This window comes from Protobothrops mucrosquamatus, unplaced genomic scaffold, assembly GCF_001527695.2.
Source record: "Protobothrops mucrosquamatus isolate PMUCROS unplaced genomic scaffold, P.Mucros_1.0 scaffold271, whole genome shotgun sequence".
NCBI classification, from domain to species: Eukaryota; Metazoa; Chordata; class Lepidosauria; order Squamata; family Viperidae; genus Protobothrops; species Protobothrops mucrosquamatus.
In genome coordinates, this window is record NW_015386616.1 from 34721 (window position 1) to 52395 (window position 17675).

Consider the following 17675-nt stretch of genomic DNA (forward strand, 5'->3'; position numbering starts at 1 on the left):
GCCCGCCCGGTTCCAGTTTCTCACTATCCAGGCGTTTCTGCAAAGCGGTCGAGGGAGGGGGGGACGGTTGGTGGGAAAAGAAAAGATGGAGCAGCGGCCAAGGGTTTATAAAGCAAGCGGCGGAGTCCTGCAGCTCAGAGGCAACACGGGGGGAGGGAATCGGAGCTAACCGAGGAAGGAGGCGCTGCTGCTGCTGTTTCTGCTGCCACTGCCGCCGCCAGCCGGGGCATAATACGGTAAATAAATACGAGCGTAGGGGATCCACGTGTGAACGAAGCCCCACTCCCCCGCCTTTTGCTTTTGCTCCCGAGCCTGCGCTTTTGAAAAGGGCTTGACTCCAGCCTGGGATTCGGAGCGGGAGACGCCGCTGCTGCTGCTGCCGCCTGCGCTGCTGTGGACTTACAATATCCGAGCAAAAGACTTTGCAAAAGACCACCCTGCCAAGGGGGAAAGGCGCGCAGTTGGGCACCGTCTTCCTTCGGCGTCTCTTTAAACGGTGCTTGGATATTGTAAGTCCACAAAGAACTGGGGAAAAGAACCGGGCGGGCAGGCGAGAGAGGCGGGAAGAAAAAAAAAGGGGGGGAAATCCACACACACTCGCGCAGGGAAAGGGGGAAACGGGTGGGCTGGCCGGCTCCCCTCTCCTCTTTGTGTGTGTGTGTTTCTCTCTCTCTCTCTCTCTCTCAATTCTCCCCCACCCCAAAAGCGGGGAGGGGGCGACCTTGCAAAAGGGAGGGGGCTTCTCCCAGTTGCGGGGAAGGCTGGAGGTGCGCCTTTCTCGGCCAGCCCGGGTAAATTCGGCCATATTCTTCAGCCAATTCATGTGATGCTGCAGGTACGGCCCTCCCCACTTCCCTTCCGTTCCCTGCGGCGCTGCGTGTCGAGGCCGGGACGGAATACCCCGGGCCGCCGCAGCCAAGCGCGAGGGGGAACGCCAGATGCCTTGCGCGAAGGGGGGAGGCCTGGCGACGCTGCGCCCTACCGGGCACTCACCGGGGGGGCGAGGCGGCCAGGGAGGAACAGCCAACTGCCGGCAACCAGCCGGAACTGCTGGGGCCGGCCCGTATTGAAGAATACGGCCGAATTTACCCGGGCTGGCCGAGAAAGGCGCACCTCCAGCCTTCCGCGCAACCGGGAGAAGCCCCCTCCCTTTTGCAAGGTCGCCCCCTCCCCGCTTTTGAGGTGGGGGAGAATTGAGAGAGAGAGACAAACACACACACACACAAAGAGGAGAGGGGAGCCGGCCGGCCCACCCGTTTCCCCCTTTCCCTGCGCGAGCGTGTGTGGATTTCCCCCCCTTTTTTTTTCTGCCTGCCTCTCTCGCCCACCCGCCCGGTTCCAGCTTCTCACTATCCAAGAATACCCTTCCAGCTGACGTGGGCCGTGTTATCAACTATTGCTCCTTTGTGCAAAGTGCTACAATCGCGCGGTTACCAGAGGGGTGGGGTTGCAAAGAGGCCGATTAGCCCAGGCGGAAAAATGTGTGTGCTGAAAAATGCCCCCTCGGCTTATACTCGAGTCACCATTTTTTCCCAGTTCTTTGTGGAAAAATAGGTCCCTCGGCTTATAGTCGGGTCGACTTATACTCGAGTATATACAGGTAGTTACAATGTCATTCCTTCTCTGGGCTGAGCTGCCTTTTATCTGACCATTGTCTAGTCTGCATCTCTTTCTTGCATTTCCCAAAATAATTCCAACATACCATTACAATTAGCATGCTCTGGGTTGTTTCAGTTAAAAAATGTCATCCATAAGGATAGTGTGCCTTCTCTGTAGCAGTGCTGCCCTCTCAAGTGAGATTCTGCCCATTCTGTTGTTTAGAAGGGTCATGAAGATCTGGCTTTTTACCCAGGCTTTGTAGAGGGAGAGGGAGGCCCCTTGCTTTGTTTCCATCTGGTCTGTCATTTTTGCCATTCCATTTTAACTGGGTTTATTGTAATTTTCTTGCTTTGTTTGTTGGGAGTTGTTGATTGTCCAGAATCCTTGGAAGTCAAGTAGTCTACAGGTTTGATAAACAGATCAGTCAGTCAGTCAACCAAAGCCCTGAATGGCAAAGATGGCATTAAACACCAGAACTTGCAAAGTTGTAGGAGATAATAGTATATCTGACAGTGGCTGCAGTTTGAGGGGAATTTGGAGGGAGGGGGGCTCCAGCTGAAAACTATAATATGCCAATTTTAGGGCTTTTCATGAGTTTCCAATCAAAAATGTGCTGGTCCAGGAACTGCAGGTTGCCAACTCTAGATTTAAGCAGACAAATGAATGGCCATACTTGGAAAAGTGCAGGATTGATAGCTGCAGAAAATCCAGTTGAAATACAATGGGCCAACTCTGCCACTGCCAATAGGGACTAAAGATACTGTATGTAGGAGAGGTAAAGATTACCAGGGCTGGATTCATATAACTTACTAATTCCTATAATACATCCAGGTCAATAAACACATAATACATAACATTAACCCAAAACAAATGGGTTTATCATGTCCATAGAGGACATCATCATTCAAACAGCCAGTTTATTTCTATCTAGTCTATTGTATTGTGTGAACCTAGCAATAATGAAATTACATTTTTCTGCGTTTTCTTTCTTGAAATTACATTTTCTTGCAATTTCTCATATTATTTAGGTTCATCAAAGGCAAAACATACTCTCAGTGCATAACCCAGCAGAAATATTAAAACCTACTTAGTTTAATGGGGTTTCTTCACAGGTAACTGAAGCAGTTGTGTATACACAACAACAAGAAGAAAGTGGGATGCATTCAAGTTCTATCATCCCAGGTTTCATCCAGGACTCCCTTCGACCCCCAGCTGTGCCCAGCTCTGCCACAAAGAAAAGTCTGGGGCATCACAGTGGGTGATCCAGTGGCAAGAGAGATTACAAGTGGTCCTCCTTTAGCTCATTTCTGCTAAATAACAAATATTATTAAGTGGGATTCGGAGAGCTCTTGCCACAAACAGTTAGAGGAGACCTGGCTGGGGAAGAAACATTATATCAGTCATATTTACACTGGTGACAAAAAAGTAACTTTATGAGCAGTCCTCACATTTTTGCAGACCTGTAAAGCAAAGGAAAGTTGAAGTATGATTGTAAAATTGTGACGTTTTACATAGCGAACATTTTACTTAACTGAGTTGCCAGTCTCAACTGTGGTAGCTAAACAAAGACCATCTGTAATATGCTGTTTAACATACAGTGTTCTAATGCCTATTTTGATCTTAAACAATAGCAGATTATTTTTTCCAGTTCTTGATCCAAACATTTATTGTATATAAGTCAGCAAAAGTTCACTGGAACCAAAAGCACTGCTCACAGTGACTTAACTTTCAAGTTTATCTTCTAAATTCCATTGCACAGAACATCAGAGAGAAGTTTTGGATTCCAGTAAATCTTTTCTGTTAATCAGATTCATTTTGTTTTCTTAATCCAGAACCATTTGCTTAAAGTACAGTGAAGTTCAACTTTCTCTTTTGTTTTTTTCCCCTCAGAAACAATACTCGTTATTACTATTCTATGAATATAATGAGAATATGTTTTTCCCCCTAGCCAAGTCCTCTCCAATGGTTTGTGGCAAGAGTTCCTTGAATCCTATTTTATAATATTGGGTGGGTTTCTGGGAGCTTCCAGACATCTGCAGAAGACCTGATTAGAAAAGGCTGAAAGGGTGCATTGTACTTATTGATATTTTTTGTGTTTAATATCAAGAGCATTTTGAACATAAAAACTTAGATCCTTCAGAGGCCAATGGTTTTCTTTACTTGTACTGGGTGATATTGAAGCCTCTTCCACCAAAACCACTTGGAAGTGAAAAGACCCTCACCATTTAGTAAAACAAGCAGTGAGCAGCCAGGAAAGTTGGTGAGAGTCTCTAGAATTGCAAAAACAGCTGGGTGGTATTGAACCTCACCAAAGGAGACCTGCTAGTCACACCAAAGGTGATTTCCAGAGAGTGCTCTCCAGATGATTCAGACCAGACCCATCTGGTCAGGCCAGGCCTGGGAAAGCTTTTCCAATGGTGCAAAGGTCTCCCATTTCTTCCTGTCAAATCATCCTGTGAAGAAGCAGCCCCTCGGGACACTTGGGGGTCACGTCTGCACAATCTTCCATGCCAGGCCTGGAGAATGAACCTGTCCCACTGCCCTCCCTCCCAAAGGAACCGGAGCGAAGGGAGGTTCCTTTTACGTTTGAAGCACAACCAGCAAGCGATCTCGAAATGCCAAGCAAAATTGGAGCGGGGGTGGAGGGGGAGAGAGAAAGAGAGCACCCTCCCCGGAGTCGCTGACAGTCAACTGTCTTCAACTTCAAACTCCTTTCCAAACTAATCAGAGCAGATGATGCCTGAGACAAAGCGCACCTGCTCGTCCCGCCTTGCATCTGAAACCGCGAAGTGCCGAGGTGATATTTGGGACAGCGGGCGGGATGATTTCAGTGTCCCGAAACTTTCCGTCCTGAATTTTCCGACATAACGCCCTGTCAGCTAAGAACTTCCCAGCCCTCTCCGAGTTGGCGGCCATTACGGCCCACGACCAACTCTGCTAGAAACGCGTCTGGAACGCCTGGATACAGGACCGCCGCAGCTCCAGGCAAATCTGGATCGGGCTAGCGAGGAAAAGGGGAACATTAGGGCGGAATTGCTTAATCCCACTGGTATGTCGGTCCCTGAAGAAATCCTGGCGGCACCAAAGAGGTCAGAATAGGTTTACCTTGCAAACTGCAAGGCGAAGACGGAGTCAAACGGGCGGTATTGTGGGGCTAGGCGTTGATCCAGGAGTTCACTTCGAAAACAATTTCCCTGGGTAACTTATGAAAAGGAATCTAGGTTTTATCCTTGGAGCGTGGCTATTCAATCGTGGCTAGGATAATAATCGTGCCTGCCGTTTTGAGGGAGGCGAATGGGCAGGGGAGAACTTTTCTTAAGTTATTCCGCGGAGCGCAGTGGGCTGGACGTGTGGCTTCCGAGATGGGGGCCACAGAACAGTGTGGCTCGCTGGCTCTTATTTATTGAATGACATTTTTGAAACCATCGTATAAACATATAGACGCGCGCCTGAAATCGTCTGGCGTCGAGTCAATTTCAGGTTAAGTAGGCGGCGGGTCGAAAACCTCTGCCTGAGTCTAGATTTCTTTCGGGAGACCCGCCGGCAGAGGAGAGTTTGCCCGAAGGGAAACCGAGCAGAAAGAAACGCGCGTTTTTGATATGCTTATTGCGAATGGCTCCCAACCTGCCCCAGGCCTGGCTAGCCGGCTGACCCAAAGCAGCAGGTAGCGGGGGCTGACCCAAGAGGCGGTAGAAGAAAACCTCGACCTAAGTACTGGAAAAGTAGAACCGCGAAGATTTGATCCTGAGAGCGGGTAGGTCCAGCGGAGCGACGTCATCGCGGTCGCTTTCGGTCCCTCTTCTGTAAGGTAGGAAAATGAGGTCGGGGGACGCCCACCGCCGAGCGTCGCCCCCCCCTCCCCTCGGCCGGGAGTGGCACTGCTCCTCCCGTTTACCGAGTTTGCGGACCAAGGACCACCCCTTCCTGCCCTGACATCTGACCCCGTTTCCTCGGCGCCGCGGAAAAGCCCCCGCTGACCCCCGGCGTTACCTGAGCACTCCAAGGCAGGGGCTGGGGCTGGGGCTGGGATGCCTCTCACTCGTCCCCGGGGAAAGCACCCGCTGTCCTTCGACGGAGGAACCCGCCCAGAGGACAAGAAGCACAGCAGAGGCGGCCAGAGCCGCCGGTGCCTGGTCCGGCGCTAGGCAGACGCAAGGATGGGGCTCTAGCCGCCTTCGGCGAGCCCGCGGTCCTCGCGGTGGGCTTGGGCTCTCAGCCCCTCCCGGCGCACGGCGCGATGCTGAGTCCCTTCTGCGCCGCCGATCAAGACCGCGGTTGTTTGGGATTCTACGCGGTAGGGCCACTCCTGCTGGCAGGTAAGCGCCAGAGGCTCCAGCTCGGATGCCCGCAGGAGGCAAGAAGAGCCTGGAGTAGGGTCCGCTGTGCTGCTGGTGGGGAGGTTTGCGGGGAAAGCGCTTATGGGATTCCTTGCTTTACCGACTGACCTCTTCTCTTCCCCGCAAGCGGAATTGGAGCGCTTTTCTTCGCCCTCTCTCTGGCCAGGCTGGGCGGCCTGAAAATGGAGGAAACTCTGCAGGACTCCCTGGAGCCCCCGCCCCCGCCGCCCTCCTTCTCTGCCCCGCTGCTGGGTAAGTAGTAGGGTCGGACCTCGGCCAGCTTTGGGATGAGTCTCTGAGCCTGGCCGGCCCCGACGGTTGAGGGTCCCCTTCTCCTTTGTAGAGTCAGAGGGCAGTTGCCCTCCTCAACAAAGAAGTCCCCCGAAGAAGGAGGGAAGACGCCGGCGAAAAAGCCGACAGATGCGATCGTGGAACAGGATTATATTATCCGGTTTTGCCTCAAAAATCATCCCCAGGAAAACAAAGGAGGGGGGGGGAGGAGGAAAGGAGAGAAAGAGAAATTGGGTCTCTCTCGCGCGCGTGTGAAAGAGGCGGACAGCTGCTCCCTAGCAGTTTTAAAACAAAAGTTCAAGATTTACCTGGCACTGAAGTCAGACTTCATATGATTGAATAGCATTTGTTCATCCCAACAGATAAGAAAATACAATATAATAATTAGTAGATACTTAATGTGTGTGCGTGCATGTACCTACATGTACAAATCGTTCTAATTAATATCGTTAATTAACGATTAAACTAACGCAGGATGTATGAAAGACAATTATAATAGCTGAAATCAAATCTCAGCAATTAAATTAAGCATAAAAGGGGTAGGATTTGACAGATACTAATCATAATTATTGTAGCTAAGTAAGTAAGCCCCCATTTCTCCAAATTGGTTTTAGAGCAGGTTTAGGAGGCAGGCTTGAAAAGGATGGTCCAGAGCCTCGGTGTCGTCGTTTTCCTGTGGATGCACTTTGGAAGGCTCTTCCGAAGGTGCACAGAGGATTCGCGCCTTATAAGGAGGGCGATTTTACAAGGCACAATAAGTCAAAAAGCGGGCAACGATAGTGCGCCTCTCTAACAAGTTTTTAGTGGATAATAACAAATTGCGTTAGAACGGGTCCAGTTTTCTTTTTAATTCCTCCTTTTTACTGCTTAATTTTTTTATTTTATTCTCCACTCCAAAATAAAAGGAAAAATAAAAGATAGTTCGGGGGGGGGGGGGAACGCTTCTAAATTGTTCATTTGAAAGCAGTCGTTTTTCCCTAAATCAAAATTGACATTTTTGAGTCTTTGAGTAGAAAAGCAGGGTATAACTATTTTGAATAGATAATTATTTCACAATGGTCACAAAGATACTTTTCAGACGAAGAGAGAGAGAAAACCATTCGTTCTTCCGTTTGTGCTTCAAATGGCTACCAACCCTGGCCCTGGCTAATGCTGAGTCCTGCCTTCGGTCTTCAAGCGCCAGAGCCTCTATTTAACGCCGCACCCCCAACAATAACAGTATCTCCGTCCAGCGCACCTAATCGGTCATCATCTGAAATGCAAACAGTTAACAAAACAACCAAAAAGCTAGTTTTGTGACATCAACAGGAGAAAAATTGCACCGATGCCAGAGTTTTACACCATTAATTAAAATAAAAAATTGCACCTCTAAAATAAAAACAACAAAAAATCAGAATTGAAAGGGAGAGAGGAGTGCATTTCAATTTCTAGAGAAAACAACCAGCGCAGGAGAAGCACGGAAACCATTTCAATATCTTATGTTATAGTCTTGAGGGGCAGTTTCACATTTCTTCCCAGAAAGAAGAGTTCGGAGATTAGTTTAAAATTAGGGTAGATGGGCGGTCACGGTGTGGAAGCGGGCCCCAGGGAAGGCGCTCCGGCTAACTGGAGGCAGGAAAAGAAGACAGGTCGCCCAGCATCAGTTTCAGATCTACATAGTGGGTGCTAGGATTTCCGTGCAGTTAAAGAACCTAGGCTGGCAGCTGGCTGAGTTCAGTGAAACTGCCGCTGATTTCAAGCGCCAGCAGCGGAACATTTGCAAGTTGCCTTTGGGGAAGACGTTCAATGGCGTTTCCTACGGGAGATACGGAACCCCCTCAGGCTTCCGCTAGAGCAGGCATGAGCACGAGATTCCTGGGGGAGTGGGTGGTTTGGAGGTATTGCTTGAAGGCCACTCTGCTGCGGCACTCGACTTGGCAGTGGCCTCGTGACTTCCCCGGGTTTGGTCCTCCAGGTCAAGCCGTCAGGCGGAGAATAGGGTGCACTTCGTCCCGCAGCTCAAAAGCAGCCACTTACAAGAAGTCATTCCTGTGGCCGTACGGCCCGGAAAGGGTGTTCCTGGTTTATAATGGCATTGAATGCAGCCACCTATGCAACGCTTTACCAAGTGACCTTAATCTAAAAGGGAGGAATGCCGAAACCCTCCTGAGCTTGAGGCAAATCAGAGCAGGAGGCCGTCGGGTTCCAAATCCCTTGGGGGGCGGGGACCCACAATCCCTCTCCACCCGCCAATAATGTTTGGGGGGAAAACGGCCTCGTAGGGAAAACAGGCCTAAGGCGGGCCTGTCGCAGCTGCAAGCGTAGGACCAATTTGCTTTATTTCGGAGGCTGGTGTTGGTTTTGAGTGTGCCTTTACTCAGGAAAACCTGAAAGGGGAGGGAAAGCCAGGCTGGCCGAATGATTGGCGATAGGACATCCACGCTGGGTATTTCCCCGGTTTCAGCAGTCCACCCTTCAAGAGAACCCAAAACGTTTAAAACGAATCGGGGACGTGCAGGGCAATATAATGGCCGAGAAACTCGTCAAAAGGGCTAACGGGACATTTCCAATCTTGGAGCGGCGGGGCGGGGCGGGGCGGGGCGCGGCGCGGCGCGGCGGGGGCTGCCGCGAGGGTCATCGTCCTTCTGGGTCTTTGCAGGGAGAGCTGCCGAGCCGCGCTCGGTGTGCGAAGGCTGCCGAGGCATTATCTCGGAGCGGTTCTTGCTGCGCCTGAACGGCCGCCTGTGGCACGAGCGGTGCGTGCGCTGCGCCTCCTGCCGAGAACCCCTGGACAGCAGCTGCTTCTACCGGGAGCAGAAGCTTTACTGCCGCCTGGACTACGAGAAGTAAGTCCGCCGTCTTCGCGGGGCTCGGTAGGAGCCCAGAGGCCATGGGACTTTTCCTCTCTTCTGAAGCCGAGGAAGGAGCCCAGTGGAGCTTCTCCCCAGGCGAAGCTAGAGCTCCTGAAGATCGAGCGAGGTGTACCTGGGAGCCTCCTCCTGTGTAGGGAGACCAGAGTTTCTATAGGCCCAATCCGCCACTCCCAAGACAGGGTCACCCTAGTTAGGAGCGAGGCCTGTGAAGGTGAGGTGACACTAAATAGGAAGAAGAGATTCTCCCTATTGCAGCCCGAAGCGGTACTCCCATTCAGAAAACAAACATCCCTTCCTGTCTGAGACCAGAGTTACGGTTTAATCTGGACACTATAATGAAATTCCCTAGAAAATCTCCAGACAACCCTCAGGTCCCCTTCCATCATGGCCTTAAGAGAAGTATGCAACTTCCACTTGTTGGAGTGACAACTTCTTACAATAGCTGGACTGGCTGACAACAGGGTTTTCAGAAGACTGAGCTTTAACTAACCATGTTACTCCTCCAGCCACAAATATATTTTTTCTGAGACTCTAGAACAAAATAACTTGATCTCTAAGGGGGGAAGGCCTTGTCCCTGAAATAGAAGGATGTAACCAATTCATATAGAAAGCTTTGATTTATATGGCACACAGTTGGTCACCTGTATGCATAGAAAATTTGCTTTCACTGAGTATTTTACCTAGTTTTTGATTTTCTTATAAAACAGTCCTGATACACGAAATCAAACTTTTTGAAGCAGCTCTTTAGATGTAGACAAAAATGCAAATTAGAAGGGAGCAAAAGAGGCAGCCCTTAATTTCTGCCCCTCCCCCTGCTCTTTGTAAAATTTCCTGAACACAAGAACTCACTAAAACTGTTTCCCTCAGCTTGAAACTTCAGCTTCAGAGGTCCATCTAATTCAGTAACCTAGTTCCTAGAATAGGCAGCCCATTGCTAGAAAGAAACCCATAAGGGTGAGGCACCTTTCCTTATCTATGGCTCTCCTTCAACCTCTTTCCTCTGAACTGGGTGGTTTCATCTATTTCACTTTGTTAGTAACCATTGTTACAGTCAAGATTTCCCCCCCCATGGTGTGGGAACCTGCACAGAGGGTATTATAATTCTGGCACATAATGTGCACTGCAGTGATATACAGTACCTGTGTGTCGTCAGTTGTGCTTTACTACTTAATACCATTAGAAAAGCCCAGCTGTTTTGGGCCAGAAGTCTAATTAGTCCAGCATTCTGTTCTGATGGTGAACACCATATGCCTTGCAGGAAGCCTCCTGGCAAGACATGTGGAACTTAATAGCCTACTATTATACATAGTCTTCACTGGGTTTGAAAGATTTACTACATATAATAGCAGATGTAAATAGCTAACTATTAGCTGGAACCCTTATTAGCAATATCTTCCATTGATTTGGGTATATTCCTTTCAAGGTAATCAAAATGGGTGATCCTTGCAAATCTGACTCCTTCTAGGGAGTGGTCTTATTCCTCTTTATCATGAGGGCTTAAATGTGGATAGAGGATGGGCAATGAATATAATTCCATCTGTTATTAACTCTGACCTGCTCTTGTTCAGGTGAGAAATCTGAGGAAAACTAGTTGCTAGAGTGCAATGTTTAGTAAAATGAAAAATATATGGAAAGAAAAAAAAGGTAGGGCTGCAAGCAATCAAACTATCACTAGAAGGCAGGAAAGTAATATGGAAAAAAAACCCCTAATCTTTGCTGCCCTCTTCTGGTCATTCTAATTTTTTGTAACCCAGCTTCAATTTCAGGCTATTTGGTTTCTGTTAATATTCTTTAAAAAAAAAACAAAAAACAAGTTTTATTAGTTTTCCATTTTTACAAAACTTCAGATATTTAAGGAAACAACATGGTGGTTGGGTGATACATAGTCCAATAACACGCTTATCCATACATATTACATCATCAAAAATTATTACATCATCAAAAATTTCCTCTGTTTCCCTTAGATATTATACCAAATTCAAATTAATAGATTGCTAGTTATAACTCAATCATTTAAAACATTTATAAACAACTTTTAAATTATATGTCTTCAGATCCTGTTTTTTAATTTTTGTCTGGTTTCAATTACAATATTCCAGTTGGCTTAGTGTCCAATAATGTTTAAGTTTCAGATAGCCCACGGTTCCCTTAGTTCATACAAAATAATATCACGTCTAAAATACACTTATTATTTTTTCTGTAAATTCTTAGTTTATTCACAATCATATTCTAGTTCTCATTCTAATATCATCGCTTACTCATGGAATAACTTTTATCCTGTAAATCCATCTTCTATTTATAATTCAAAACAATTATTTGAGTAACTAATTTATTTTCCCTATAGATATAATTCCTGAATATTAAATCATATAATATCTTTTAAAATCTCCTTATCTCATTACGTAAAATTTAAAGCTCTTCCATTAAGTATCACATAAAGAAAACCATCTTTTTAAGTCTAACTCTGGCCTTTCTTTTGTGCCAAACCGGCTTCCATAAAAGAGCTTTTAGATCCTCAAGTGGCTCTCCCTTCATTCCTGCACATATCATTTGAATCAGGGGAGACCAATCATCAGCCTATCAAGGAAGCCAGTCCCTTCACAATCATTAAATTGTTGGCCAAATGGTTTAAGTCTCCATAATTGAGTTAATGTATTTATCATATGTTCAGATTGGTCTTCTTCTTCTTCTGGTTTCAGCTGATGAAAAGTCATGTTCAGTGTTGTAGTTGTTTTTGGATCATCTGGATTGTCTAGAATCTCAGTGTATTGTGTATGTAAGTCCTCTGCAAGTTCCATCTTAACATTGCTTTGTTCAGTTTCGGTTGCTGTTGTATTTGTAAGGTCTTTAAGTGAGGTCAAAGTTTGAATGTCGGAGTTCTGAGTAGATTGTAACTGGCATTCTTTAAAATCCACTTTGTTGTTAGTTCCTTCTTCTTCTGTTGCTTTTTGGGGTGTAGGTTCATCTGATGAGGTTAAAGCTGCGTTTTGTAGCTTTAAAGTGGCACGTAAGTCTTCCATTCTGGAATTTATTAGCTCAGTAGCCTCTAGGATTTTTTCAAGTATAAGTTTGACATTAAGCTGTGGGTGGTGTTTCTTCATTTTTGTGATGTTTACAAATAGTCCTTTAGTGGAGGCTATTTTTGATAAAAGTCAATAACTATCCACCTTCACTGTAAAGAGATATTTTCACCGCCCAGCTGTTTCAAGTTCTTATCTTTTTGTTGCTGTCAAGGACAAATTTTAGTCTCAGGAGTCTCCTAGTCAGAAAAAATATTGTTTTTTTCACTTGCTATACCAAATTTCATCACAAGATGTCCCCAGTAACATACAAAATGGAGCTTTTATCCAGTTCAAGAGAGAGAGAAAAAAGAATATTCCCTTTTTTTTCAGCTTAGCAGAAAAGTAAAACAGTAAGTTTTTGTAGAAGTACAGAGCTTTTAGGGAGCCCAGGTAGCCAGATATTACAAGTCCAGGTATGTGGTCATTTAATCTTATTGTCCTTTTTTATTGCTTGGCTTTATATTCCTGGAGTAGGAGAAGCCGCAAAATTAAGCTTGGGGAAAAGGGTATTTCAAGGATTTTTACAGGAAAGTAGTTGGGAAAGAGAGAAGGTAAAATAAGGTCTCACCCAACTCCAGTTGCTTCGTCATGCTTAGTAGTGCTTTGGGCTTTCGGCTGGTGTGACTAAGTGAGCGGCCATGTTACTGGCGAGGGTCCTCCCCAACAGTGGTCGCCCCTCCAGGGCAACTTTTGACCCTTTCCAGGGTCTCCCGAAGAAGAAAAATCGGACGGCGGGAAGGATGATCTCTCCGCACGTCCGCTAGCGCCGCGAACCGGAACCGGAAGCCAGTTTCTGTTAATATTCTGTTATAATAGTTTGTTTTTATATGAATTTGACATAGTTTTATAAATCTACACGTTTCCATAAATATGAAATGGGCTGTATATTTATTGAACTAGTTATAAAATTACTGATTATTTTAATATATTTGCATTTTAAAATAACCTTTTATAGCAAAAGATTTAGGCTTTTTGTTTGTTTTGCTAAGGAGTTCTTTGTAACTGGCAAACTATCATATTTTTTCACCATATGATGTTGATGAAAACTTATCCTATTACTTGATTTGTACCTCTTGACCTAAGCTCATTTGCAGTGCTAGATTGTACAGAGACCTTGAACAGGTGCTAGGTAATGTAGAGAGGATTAAAAGTGCAGAGAAAGTTCAGTCATTTGAATGGATCTGTAACAGACAATCTTTTTTTTTTAATTTTAAATTTTTATTATTTAAACCAACGAAACAAAACATAACACACATACACACACAGTATATATTCCTCCCTTTTTTTAACAGCGATTTCGTAACAGTAATCTTCTATTATTTACATTTTCCCCCTTATTCTTCTTTAGAATATTTGTCCTTGTTGCCCCATTATTTCTTATTTGCATTTTTCTTCCTTCATATATTATTATACACACATTTTCCACTTTTAACCTTTCCACATTTATTCTCTCTTATTTCTACTCTCCAACCAGTCATACCACTTGTTCCAAATTAAATAGTATTCTGTGTCTTCCTTTTCTTTTATCTCTTTTGTTAATTTGTCCATCTCAACACAGTCCAGAATTTTTCTTATCATTTCTTCCTCTGATGGTATATTCTCATTTTTCCAGAACTGTGCGTATGCTATTCTTGCTGCCGTTGTTGTATGTAGAATTAAGTACCGTATTTCTTTACTATATTTTCTGTTTAAAATACCCAGCAAAAAGATCTCTGGTAACAGACAATCTTAATTGTTACTCAGGGATTTTTGCATTTTTGTTCTTCAAATTTGATATAGCAGATGCATACATTTGATAATGTGATATTTAAAGTGAAATATATATGGAAAAAAACAAAATTGGTGTGAGTTTTGTATAATTAGACAAAACCATATAATGAGTCTTAATGTCAGAATACTAGATACTAGTATAAATTTTAACACTTTTTTTCTCTGCAAGTTGGTATTCTACCCTGGTTAGAATAGAAATGTGTTCTCTCTCTCTCTCTCTCTCACTCTCTCTCTCTCTCTCTCTCTCTCTCTCATATCTCTATATATAATAAAATGCATAAATTATATATTTATAATAGTAAAATCCAATATAAACTAAACTTAAGGACAGAGTTCTTCAAATACTTAACAGTAAATCTAATAGGAAAAACATTATCTAGATCAGTGGTTCTCAACCTTCCTAATGCCGCGACCCCAAACCATGTGGTCGTAAGTCGAGGACTACCTGTATTTCCCTGCGGGCGGGGCAGGAGGAGGCGCGCACACTCCGCCTCCTCTCCTGCGGCTGGAGCGCACGCTGGGCAGGCCGAGGGTGGACACAGGCTGTCGCCCAGCAACCGCCTTGGCCCGGGAGTGCCGCGCATGCGTGGTGCCACTCCCTGCGCCGGCCGAGGCGTAGCTGGCAAGCGGCAGTGATGGCGCAGGCCAACCACCGGCTGGGCCACCAGCTGGCCCAGCCCAAGGGAGGTAGGGCACCTGCTGGGCCCCACGTGTGCCAGCAACCCTCCCTGCGCCCGCCACTGCCCTGCGGGTGGGGCAGGAGGAGGCGCGTATGCTCCGCCTCCTCTCCTGCGGCTGGAGCGCACACTGGGCAGGCCGAGGGTGGATGCAGGCCATCGCCCAGCAACCGCGTTGGCCCGGGAGCGCCGTGCATGCGTGGTGTCACCCCATGCGCCGGCCGAGGCGTAGCTGGCAAGCGGCAGCGACGGCGCAGGCCAACCACCGTCTGGGCCACCAGCTGGCCCAGCCCAAGGGAGGTAGGGCACCCGCCGGGCCCCACGCACGCCAGCAACCCTCCCTGCGCCTGCTGCTGCTCCGCTAGCCTTACCTTGGCCACCGCACATTTGGTGTGGCGGCAGGCAGGCAGGCCCAGGCGCTCCTGGGCGGCCATAGGACGCGGCAGCGAGGGCGCAGGCTGACCACCGGCTGGGCCACCAACTGGCCCAGCCCAAGGGAGGTAAGGCACCCGCCGGGCCCCACGCACGCCAGCAACCCTCCCTGCGTCCACCGCTGCTCTGCTAGCCTTACCTTGGCCGCCGCACATTCGGTGCGGCGGCAGGCAGACCCAGGCGCTCCTGGGTGGGCATGGCATGCGGCAGCGAGGGCGCAGGGCGACCACCGACTGGGCCACCAGCTGGCCCAGCCCAAGGGAGGTAAGGCACCCGCTGGGCCCCACGCGCGCCAGCAACCCTTCCTGCGCCCGCCGGCCTCCCACCTCTCACCCCTGGCCCTCTTTTACTTACATTTAGTAGTTGCTCAGCAGGGAGGGGTGGAAACGTCCAGAAAGCTCGCCTTAGCTGCAGACAACTTGCAGCACCGTTTACAGACTGGGACTTTTGGCGGGCTCAGCAGGGCAGAGACAGCCTGGACAATTCCTATTGGCTTTTGAAAGCCAGTAGAATTAGACTCTATTCAAGAGAGTCTATTCTATTGGCTTTCGAAAGCCAATAGATTCTATTGGCTTTCGAACGCCAATAGAATAAGAGGGAGTAGCACAGCTAAGGAAAAGGGGGAAAAAATGGCGGACTGCGTTGTTTGGCGACCCCTGTGAAATGGTCGTTCGACCCCAAATGGGGTCGCGACCCACAGGTTGAGAACCGCTGATCTAGATCACTCTATTAGTTTGTCATTGTATTTCCTTTTTAAATTTTAATACCTGAGCCAGTTCCTTTTGTAGACCCAGTACATTTAAAATACATTTATTTATTTGTTTGTTTGTTTGTATCCTGCCTTTGTTATTTTTACAGATAACTCAAGCAAACTCTCCCAATAATCCTTCCTCCTCCTGTTTTCCTCACAACAGTCCTTTGAAGTGAGTTGGGCTGAGAGAGAATGACTGGCCCAAGATCACCCAGGAGGCTTTCATGGCTAAGTCAGGATTTGAACTCATGATCTCCTGGTTTCTAGCTTGGTGCCTTAACCAATAGACCTTTTCTAAATGATCTCCTTGTCTAGTTAGTTTAAATCCACTTTCAATGCCATCACTATCTTGTCGGCTAAAATTTGTTCTATAGCTGACATTTCTTCAATAACTTATTTCGAACATAATCCATAGAAGCAGACATCATTACTGACAATGTTGATATTTTGGCTACTATTTTCTGATTCCATTCTTCGGAAATCTCCTATTTTTATTGTCATGCATTTTGCCTGAATATCTTTCCTCTAACTAAAATCTTTAGTTCCCTCCTGTGTCCACCTATTGTAATTGTTATGTCCGGAGAATAATGGCGCTTGAGACGAATCATCTCCAACAAGTCTTTATTGTTTGCTCCACTCTACGAACAACCCGAGCAGAGGCACACAGGCCTCTATTTATACCCTCTGATCCCCGGGCAAGTTTAACCAATCATGAGGCGGGCTTTTCCCGCCTTGCGCATGCGCACAAGGCTGGCGCCGCTCAGTCTGGTCCCGGGCAGCTTCTACAAATGCCCGGGACTCTTGCAACGTCCCGAGCCTGCCTCTTGCAGGCTCAGGACACAACACCCCTTCCCCCTGGATGAAATAAGATTGCGCCCACATGGACGCCATCCTATAGATGGTAATATAATTAATTAATGATGAGTTAATGTTACACAATGTATAAGGTGTGGGACTGTTCCTTTGAACTAGATCCAGTGACCCCCCGACCTTGTTTCATTAAGACAACCAGCCAGAACCTTTAGGTCAGCTATTTCTATGTACCTGTTCACCTTACATAATCGGCTAGGTATTTGGGAGGGCCTCTTACCCTGAGCGACCTTCTCAGACCTGGAAAGTTTGTATTGTTATCCCCGTTGCTACTTGCACTTGGTGAGGTGCCCTGTGAATGTCCAGTGACTTCAGCTTGACTTTCCAGCCCGTCTCCCTTATTTGAGCAGTCAGAGCCCTGTTGGTCACTAAACCTGGTTGATCTACCCTCGATGGAGTTGTCTAACCCCTGTGAATTCATTTCCGTGTTTCCTGAAGGAGTGCGGAATTCCTGGCTCGTTTCTGTAGTGCTAGGGACTAGGGATGCCTCCCTGTTAGCCCTGATGTGTGAGGACATCCTTCTTTGAGCCCTTTCAGTAAGGGGTGTGTTTCCCTTTTGTATTGCCTGCTCTCTTGCATGTTGTGAGTTGTGAGTATGCTCCCAGGTATTCTCCGTGTCTGGAGTATTGCTTGTTAGGGGTGGATAATTAGTCTGCCACCTGTGGGACTCCCAGGCTGGAGTGTGTGTGTGGGTGTCTATGTACTCCCTTTCCCAAGAACTATTACCTGCAGCACCTGTGGAAGTTGGGTGTTGAGTACCCGTTTCCCTTCCCACAGCCAACGTAGGCTGTTGATTTTGACTCCCAGAATGCATTTCCCATTCCTCCTCCCCCCCAGAGGAGACTGAGAAGGAACCATAGGCGAGTCCCGCCTCACACGTAATTGATCGATGTGGCGGCGAAGTACGCGGCCGTCTGTCAGGGACACCTCGTAAGACAGAGGCCCCGAGACTTTGCAGACCACAGCCGGTACCCAAAGGTGGCCAGGCCCGTAATTCCTGGCCCAAACAGGATCACCTTCACGAAGGACCCGTG

At 47.2% G+C, this 17675-nt stretch overlaps 1 protein-coding gene across 1 annotated transcript in view; it reads left to right on the forward strand.

The window, feature by feature from the left end:
* The first annotated feature begins 4650 nt into the window (after positions 1-4650).
* The window catches only part of LMX1A (LIM homeobox transcription factor 1 alpha), a 123689-nt gene continuing 110664 nt past the window's right edge, over positions 4651-17675 (forward strand). Inside the window, exons 1-3 of the mRNA XM_015814660.1 lie at positions 4651-4688; positions 6064-6188; positions 8866-9052. Of these exons, the coding sequence (XP_015670146.1) occupies positions 4651-4688; positions 6064-6188; positions 8866-9052 (350 nt within the window). The remainder of the gene's footprint in view (positions 4689-6063; positions 6189-8865; positions 9053-17675) is intronic.